At 39.5% G+C, this 9,132-nt stretch overlaps 1 protein-coding gene across 19 annotated transcripts; it reads left to right on the plus strand.

Moving 5' to 3' along the window:
- Nucleotides 1-2,413: 2,413 nt before the first annotated feature.
- On the plus strand, nt 2,414-7,892 carry LOC125536375 (uncharacterized). 19 transcript variants are annotated; one of them, XR_015615944.1, is made up of 6 exons: nt 2,414-2,945; nt 3,344-3,476; nt 3,643-3,747; nt 5,172-5,325; nt 6,796-6,881; nt 7,584-7,892. XR_015615944.1 is itself a non-coding variant. In XM_087543488.1 (5 exons), the coding sequence occupies exons 2-4, from the start codon at nt 3,432-3,434 to the stop codon at nt 5,322-5,324; spliced, it is 303 nt and encodes a 100-aa protein (XP_087399614.1). In that variant the 5' UTR covers nt 2,414-2,945; nt 3,344-3,431; the 3' UTR covers nt 5,325; nt 6,130-7,892. The 19 variants fall into 19 exon arrangements, 5 of the variants coding, with proteins under 5 accessions (XP_087399614.1, XP_087399615.1, XP_087399616.1 ...); XR_007295015.2 differs by having other exon boundaries at nt 2,415-2,945; nt 5,172-5,224; XM_087543488.1 differs by having other exon boundaries at nt 6,130-7,892.
- The last annotated feature ends 1,240 nt before the right edge of the window (nt 7,893-9,132 follow it).

Here is a 9,132-nt window from a genome sequence, read left to right on the forward strand (position 1 = left end):
TGAAATTCTTTAATGTTAGAGAATCTTCACATAGTTGCATAATTATTCGACTACTCATTGGTCTTCACTTATATCTTTCGGAGTAGTTTGTCATTTGCTCTAGTGCTTCACTTATATCTTTTTAGATCACGGTGGTGATTTTATTTTGAAGAAATAGATAAACTCTTGTGCTTCACTTATATTATTTTGAGAGTCTTTAGAACAACATGGTAGTTTGCTTTGGTTATGAATTTAGTTCTAATATGATGGGCATCCAAGAAGGATATAATAAATTTTTTCATATAGAGTGCATTGAATACTATGAGAAGTTTGATACTTGATAATTGTTTTGAGATATGGAGATGGTGATATTAGAGTCGTGCTAGTTGAGTAGTTGTGAATTTGAGAAATGCTTGTGTTGAAGTTTGTGATTCCCGTAGCATGCACGTATGGTGAACCGTTATGTTAAGAAGTCGGAGCATGATGTATTTATTGATTGTCTTCCTTATGAGTGGCGGTCGGGGACGAGGGATGGTCTTTTCCTACCAATCTATCCCCCTAGGAGCATGCGCGTAGTACTTTGTTTCGATAACTAATAGATTTTTGCAATAAGTATGTGAGTTCTTTATAACTAATGTTGAGTCCATGGATTATACGCACTCTCACCCTTCCACCATTGCTAGCCTCTCTAGTACCGCGCAACTTTCGCCGGTACCATAAACCCACCATATACCTTCCTCAAAACAACCACCATACCTACCTATTATGGCATTTCCATAGCCATTTCGAGATATATTGCCATGCAACTTTCCACCGTCCTGTTATTATGACACGCTCCATCATTGTCATATTACTTTGCATGATCATGTAGTTGACATCATATTTGTGGCAAAGCCACCGTTCATAATTCTTTCATACATGTCACTCATGAGTCATTGCACATCCCGGTACACCGTCGGAGGCATTCATATAGAGTCATATCTTGTTCTAAGTATCGAGTTGTAATCATTGAGTTGTAAATAAATAGAAGTGTGATGATCATCAATAATAGCGTATTGTCCCAAAAAAGGCAAGAAAAGGAAGGCCCAAAAAAGAAAAAAAGGGAAATAAAATAAAAGGAGCAATTCTACTATCCTTTTACCACACTTGTGTTTCAAAGTAGCACCATGATCTTCATGATAGAGAGTCTCCTATGTTGTCATTTTCATATACTAGTGGGAATCTTTTATTATAGAACTTGGCTTGTATATTTCAACAATGGGCGTCCTCAAATGCCCTAGGTCTTCATGAGCAAGCAAGTTAGATGCACACCCACTTAGTTTCTTTTGTTGAGCTTTCATACATTTATAGCTCTAGTGCATCCGTTGCATGACAATCCCTACTCACTCACATTGATATCTATTAATGGACATCTCCATAGCCCGTTAATACGCCTAGTTGATGTGAGACCATCTTCTTCTTTTTATCTTCTCCACAACCACCATTCTATTCCACCTATAGTGCTATATCCATGGCTCACGCTCATATATTGCGTGAAGATTGAAAAAGTTTGAGAACATCAAAAGTATGAAACAATTGCTTGGCTTGTCATCGGGGTTGTGCATGATTTAAATATTTTGTATGGTGAAGATGAAGCATAGCCAGACTATATGATTTTGTAGGGATAGCTTTCTTTAGCCATGTTATTTTGAGAAGACATAATTGCTTTGTTAGTATGCTGAAAGTATTATTATTTCTATGTCAATATTAAACTTTTGTCTTGAATCTTATGAATCTGATTATTCTTGCCACAATAAAGAAAAATTACTTAGAGAAATATGTTAGGTAGCATTCTACATCAAAAATTCTGTTTTTATCATTTACCTACTCGAGGACGAGCAAGAATTAAGCTTGGGGATGCTGATACATCTCCATTCCATGTTATTATATTATCAACCTTGGATATTTTATATGCATTTATATGCTATTTTATATGATTTTTGGGACTAACCTATTAACCTAGAGCCCAATGCCAGTTTCTGTTTTTTTTCTTGTTTTAGAGTATCACAGAAAAGGAAAAATTAAACGGAGTCCAATTGACCTGAAACTTCACGGAACTTATTTTTAGGCCAGAAGAAGCCCACGGAGTATCGGAGATGGACCAGGAGAGTCCCAGCCTGCCCACGAGGGTGGGGGGCGCGCCTCCCTGCCTCGTGGACAGCCCGAAGGTCCACCGACGTACTTCTTCCTCCCATATTCTAACCTATAAGGATGCTAGCCAACTTGGCTCCAGGATGCTCCCTCGATTTGGTCCACTTCTGACCATTGGATCGGCCATCAGGCTCATTTGGGCCGTCTGATCTTCACTTCGTGGTCAAATTCAATTTTTACCTCGCGGTCATCTTTACTGGCCAATAACGGATGGGCTCGTCTCGTGAGTTCATTGGCTGGGTGTGGCTTTTCCATGTTCGCGAGGGATTCGCCAATCCGCTCCGCCCGCGCCCCACGCTCGGCTCGACCTGCAGAACAACCAGAAGGGTCAAACCCTAGCCGCCAAACCTTCTCGTCCCGAGCCCCGCGTCCCCTTCGCCTCGTCTCCTCCCCGCTCCATCCTCTCCCACGCCGCCGCCCCCTCTCCCCGCTTGCCTCAGCCGCCTCCTCTCCTCCCCGTGCCGCCGCCCCCCTCCTTTCTCCCTGTGCCGCCGGCCACCTCCATTCTCCCCGTGCTGGAGCAGAGATGCCTCAGTAGGGGCAGAACACCGGGGCTTTATCTCCCCTTGTCTAGCACCGGCCAGTGAACAAGACGGAGGGTAGCCAAGGGCGCCTCAAACAGCGGCTGCTCTTCTCCGGCTTGGACCAGAACCCTGGCGTCTGGGTAAGTGCAGAGGAGCGAGCAAAGCAGATGGTGCAGCCGGCCTCCTCCTCTCTCTCCCTCCCCTTGCTCTCACTCGCTTCAGCACCCTCCTCGCTGTTGGCTGCATACCCAGGTTAATCTCTCTCTTTCTCTGCCCCTTTGTCTCTTATTTATTTGATTTGATCTGAGAATAGAATCACTAGCGATATGTATTTTAGATTTAGGTCTTTGAGTATGGGATGTCTGAGGCAAAATTTTTATCCATGCATTTTTTTCCTATTGCAATATTTAGTCGATTTCGGAATAGAAGATCTGGAAATATTCCTTGCAGATTTAGGCCTGCAATTCACGTATTTGTTACTCTTCAACATTGAGATCAAGAAGTATTTATATCAACTTTTTTTAAACTACACACGATTTTCAAGTTGTTCTTTCATTTCTTCAAGGAGCTCCTTCAGTTAGTATGCTTGAATATCTGAGGTAGTTCTGCATTCTGACATGTTCTCCTTCATCTCTCTTTATGTTCTACAGATAATTGATGAAAAATCTTTGATAAAGAAATATCGGCGTCGTCTCATCGCCTTCATCGATACGAGCATCTCTATCGGACCACGCGTCCATGCCTCCCCATCTACCGTGCTGGAGTAGCCGCCTCCTGGTTGAGGTATCGCACTGCCACCGCTGCCGCTGCCTGGGTCCCTCCTCTTGCTCCTGCCGAGGTCACATGTTCGTCGAGGCATCAAGACACCTCGGTTTTCTTTTCTTTTTTCCTATTTCTGTTCTTCCACTTGTTTCTTCTTCCTGGACCTCCCTGTCCGCTGAAATTGCAGGCTGAGGTGAGCACCATGAGGAAGAGGATGTCAGTGGCTGATATAGAGAGCTCCTCGACCGGGGAAGTTGCAGTTCTGGAGGAACTCGAAGATGTCATTTTTCAGGTATGTTCACCGGAAGAGGGGTTACTATTTTGGCATGTCCAGTTAGTTCATTTAACCTTTGCATCTAACTCTGTCTGGCTTGTCGAGATTGCATACATGGTATTGATGTGTTGGTAAAGTCCTTTTAGATGAAAATAAAGTGTCTTTTTCTTTCTATATAGTTGACATGTGAATATTTATATTAACGAATGTAAGAGTTTTCTGAATTTTATCTTCTCATTTGCAGTTTTGATGGGAATCACTACAAATAGTTATGGTCATGAATGTAAGAGTTTTCTGAATTTTACCTCTCATTTACAATTTTGATGGGAATTGCTACAACAACAATTAGAAGAAACTGCATTGCAGGTTCAGAACCAATTTCTAGGGGTATGTACAAGCTGTTTTTATTCCATCTTGGTTTTAAATTGGTTAATTAGCATAGCATTTTGATTGTTGAGCTTTATTTCATCTACATTTGGTTCTGAACATGTGTGCTTTTAAGAAACTTCGTATTCTTCCCTATTTTGAAGAGCCCACAAAGAGACTAAAAAAATGGTGATAGTCATGTCCAGAATGTCGAAAGCTTCATTTTGGTCCATTAGATGGTTTATAGCTTTGTCACTGGAGGTTAGGTTGTCACATAGGGGTTGCTGCTTGTGAAAATTATATACAGCCATGAGTCCCTGACAAAATAATCGCAGCTTCTGAAAATTATATACAGCCATGAATGCTCCATAGTTCTACATGCAACACAGCTAATTACTGAATCTGCAATGCAAGCTTATTTCTGGTAGAAGCTTAGTGGATGAATTAGCATTGTGCAAAGTCTGTCTAAGCTCCCGTCTCTTTTCTTTCTATAAACTGGAAGGCCAGGATAGATTTCTTAATACCATTTTGGGATTGTTTGAGCACTGAACAATGTTAACATGTTTACCATTTCACATTTCTTAATACCATTTTGGGATTTTTTGAGCACTATACCAATGTTTTGCTTTCTGCTAAAGTCAAAGATATTGTATCCAGTGTTTTTCAATTGCCAACACATGCCAAATTCTGCATATTCGTTCCATGGAGAGTGTGGAAGTAATGTAATAATGTGGCACTGAGATTGGCGCGTGACGCCTACTTCCAGTGTACAGAGTTTATCAAAATGCACATGAGTTGTCCTGTCAAATGTTCAGAAAACTGTGATGTGTTAAAACTGCTGCCAGATTAGTTCACATGTGTCTTTCTCTTTACATAATTTCTTGCTTCTTACCGAACTTTACGCTGCATTTCTCTGAACTTTCTTGCTTGCTTGACTGCGTCGCCACAACTTTGGCTTGCGTTCTTCCCTCTCCCATATGGTCGCCATCTAGGTTCTCTTCCAGCGGTTGCTCAGATCATCCGACAAGGCTCTCTGCCAGATGCCTAATTCTTATTTTCTGTTGTTTTGTGTGCAGGATTATGGCAAGGAGCAGTGGTCGTTCGGGTTCTGGGGGAACGACATGCACAGGTTAACCCCGCAATTCAGAAATTCAGTCTTCGTATTGACATCCGAGACGAAGAGAAGTGCTGCAGAGACGCGTTTTATTTCAAAGTTACGATACTTATAAAGTAAGCCATGCTTTGTCAACCGAATATGTGTATGTATGTATATGCAATAAAGGCGAAGAACAGAGTCTTTACTTCTCTTCCAACGGATCTCCTAGCGAAATGAAGATATGGATAGGTGCTACTGAAGTAGCCAACATATACTTAGTATGGAGGAGAGCGCGTGGGTGTACATAATAGGGAAGCAAGTGAGATCCCAAGAAAATACGCATACAAGTATATCGCAAGTTTAATGCTATATTATTCTTAAATGAAAATTACACTAGGTTGACTTTTAATATACATGGAGCATCCTTTTTTCAACAGTCTAATTACTCCATGTAATTACTGCATCCATTTTGGTATGTGATACTGCAAGTGTAAATTCAGGAAAAAAACTATGTTGTTTAGTGTGAGCTGCAAATTTAGTTTTTGTTGGTGGATTTCCTCAACCATATTTTCGCTGCATAGAGTGGACTTGGTAGGAGTCTATTATTCAGCTCTGTTCTATGTTTGGAGAGCACTCTCTCTTTTTCCCTTTTGTAGGAAAATATTTTATAGAGAACTCTGCACTAACCCATGATTAGTAACTGTGATATATGATGATTATCCAATGACAAAACTGTTAGAGAAACCTTCATTTTGAAAAGGAATCATGACCTAAGGTCTTTTTATACATTTGTCTGGCTAATTTCACACACACACACACACACACACACACACACATAATTTTTACATTCCATCTTCTATTTCAAGTAAATCCTTGCCCAACATGCTATTTACCACATATACGTACTTTAGCCTGCACAATTGACGGACCTGCTACAGTTCAGTAGGAAATTTCAGGGATGGACCAAGGAAAAAAGATGCTGATGGAGTGCCCTGTATTGCTACCTGATTTTTGGTGAACTTTCAAATTAGTTCTGCGCTGTCCTTCAACAACTGCTTTGTATAATCCAGAAGAATTGGTATCTGCACAGGCAATTGGTAGCGCGGTGCGCTTGCTTAGGCCATCTAACATATGGGCAGAGATAGAGTTTAGGCACCCGGATAAGGGGATATAGAGATTGTAGGCCAATATCTCATTAGCTGTACAATATGAAATAACTTAAGTGGCAATATCAAATGTTCTTCTCTTTTCATAGACAAAAGGGATAATGTGTTTTACTATATATATAAATTGACATGCCATAGATATTTATGGTACGATGCCTTTCCCACACATTCAATGGACAGTCCACTTCCATATTTATGTCTTCTTACACCCAGAATATGTCTCTCTTTTAAGTATTGACTGAAACATTAGCAATAAAATTATTAGAAGAGTTTATTCTTGCCTACATCGAAGCACTATAATGTCTACCATTCAGTTACAGTTTAAAGTTCATATATCGTAATAGTATTATAGGCTGTTTTTATATTTTTATCAATTGATGCTTTCTTATTAGATTTTTTTCAAGCCGGCTTCCTTCTCAACATCCTATACTAATATAGGTTATTGGATAAAGTTCTGTACTGATAGTACAAAACTTTGTGGTCGCCCAGGCTATTCAGCCTTTAATCATATTTAACATCGTCAGGTAAGTAACGATGTCATGATCAGAAGTCATTGGCTATGTGCTATATATATGCGCATAATTTCATAAACTACATTGTGCATGCGATTGTTTTCAGGAACAATAGATTTTCTTAATTTTTTAACTCAATGTGAAAATGAACATTGATGTTTTTTGTCCCTCGAAGGAGACGAGGTTTAATATTTGCTTACATGACCAGGAACATTAGGAGATGTTCAAATGAGTTGTGAAAGAAGAAGAGTTATTTGCAAAGATGGTAGCTTTCTTTTCTGTACAAAGATGATGGCTATACCCACAATATTGCTCTTGTTACCTTCTTTTGATGTAGACCTTAGCTCATTTTCTTAGCAACAAAAATTCTGAATTTATTGCGCGCACATGCTTATTTGGCCAATCAGGATAATAATAATTTTGCGGTTTTGTACAAGTTTTACCAGTTTATTGTTTTCAAAATTAGAATCTTGCTGATTAACCTATCTGCATTTTGTAGTAAAGTAGCTACCTACACGAGGTAGGTCCATTAACTCTTTTGTAGAACCAGATTGTTGATATTTCCTCAGAAGTAAAAATGTTACCTTTTCCTTTACTCGCTTACTTGAAACCAGACTATTAGGTACCCACCTTCCAAGATATATAAACAACCAAAAGTATCACGTCAGGCTATTCTTTGGTTGTTGATCAAACAACCAACACTCTGGTGTATAGGGTCTCTGGATAAACAAGCTCGAGGAGGCCGTTGTTTGGTGCAGCCCACGACAACAACTACACCATTGACCACTGAAGCAAGGTCCTTATATGGTCACTGAAGAAATCATCTTTCCTCCGACCGAATGGCACTTTTCTTGAATCTTAGTTGGTGTCTGTTGTAATTTACCATCATCCCTAAGACAAACTTGATTCTGTGTTGCCGTTCTTTATCTCTATTGTTTAATCCAAATTACTACTGTGACATGATAACATATATGATGCAATGGACAATATTCCTAAGAACTGCACGGACACAGTGCTTTATCATATCTTGAGCACATTTGATTTATTGTGTTGCCCATGTGTACAACTACTTGGATCATCTAATTGCAGACTCAACTATTGTAAGCTACTAATGATCTAATATGTTACATTCTTACATTATTAAGCAAATATTTGCATTTAGCTCTTGGTTTGAATTGGACTTTGCGCCATTTGGTGCAACGGGATACAGAATATTTGCTAAATTGGAACTCATCTTCTCTCAAATAACCAAGGGTTTGACCTGGTATCTTGCGCCATTTGGCGCAAAACAACATTTGTTTTCTGGATTCAGTTTTGGTTCTTTTTGTAAAAATAGTCGGATAGTGATCTTAATGAAACATTGCATTTTTTCATTCGCTGGTACAATTGGCAAATAAATTTGTATCACTATCAATTTTATCAGGTAAAAATACCAGCATGTTGTTTGTGGTAGGGCGATGTGTGTAGGGCGATGCACTGCTGCCCATGGAGCACTGCAAGGCTTCAGGATATGTACCGCAACTTAGAGAAACGACTCGACACAGTACCACTTGTTCCTATCACCATGCAAGTTGTCGATGCTTTACTGTTGAACTATTGATCACTCCCTTTTTTCTTTAATCTATGTGATGGTGTCCCTTACCATAAATACTTGTTATGTCAATTCAGTAGAAATGATGTTTTAGGCATGTTTGATAGTTATAAAAATCATAGACGATAGCTATTGCTATTATTGAGACGTTTCAAACTATTGTTCATCTGCTATTTATTGTTTGATGCTCCTTTGTTATTTCCATACAGAAGGGCTAAAGCTCCAATCATACATGTTTGCTTAAACCTAAAGCTCCTAACTAATGAAAATATTTTTAAAGCACTCATGGTTTTGAAGGTACTTATATTTTTAAACAAGAGCCTATGTATTTTTTTGCTCAAACACAAGTCACTAAAAACCGCAAATGTTTTCAATGTGAACATGATTTCAAATGGGTCTCTGCGAAAATGGTAGCACGTATTTTGTGCTATGACATTAAAATATGTATACACATATCATTGTAGATAACAATCCACCATGTTTCCTATTAAAGGGGATTAAACCATGGATATTTTTCATCGCGAACATGGATTTAGTGTGCCTCTGCGCCATTTGGCGCAACGGGTCCATTAGTATACCCACATACCCTAAAAACTTCGGGGAGCACAATAGATCAGGAGTTCCGCTGCCAGAAGCCTCCGTAGCCTTTGAAAACCAATCTAGACCCGTTCT

This window comes from Triticum urartu, chromosome 2A, assembly GCF_056163025.1.
Source record: "Triticum urartu cultivar PI428250 chromosome 2A, HENAU_Tu73, whole genome shotgun sequence".
NCBI lineage: Eukaryota > Viridiplantae > Streptophyta > Magnoliopsida > Poales > Poaceae > Triticum > Triticum urartu.

Excerpts from the sequence above, each read along its gene's own strand:
- LOC125536375 (XM_087543488.1), top strand. The coding sequence starts at position 3,432 with ATGCCTCCCCATCTACCGTGCTGGAGTAGCCGCCTCCTGGTTGAG. Across the intron at positions 3,477-3,642 it reads GTAGCCGCCTCCTGGTTGAG|GCTGAGGTGAGCACCATGAG; the intron begins GTATCGCACTGC and ends CTGAAATTGCAG. Across the intron at positions 3,748-5,171 it reads TCGAAGATGTCATTTTTCAG|GATTATGGCAAGGAGCAGTG; the intron begins GTATGTTCACCG and ends TTTTGTGTGCAG.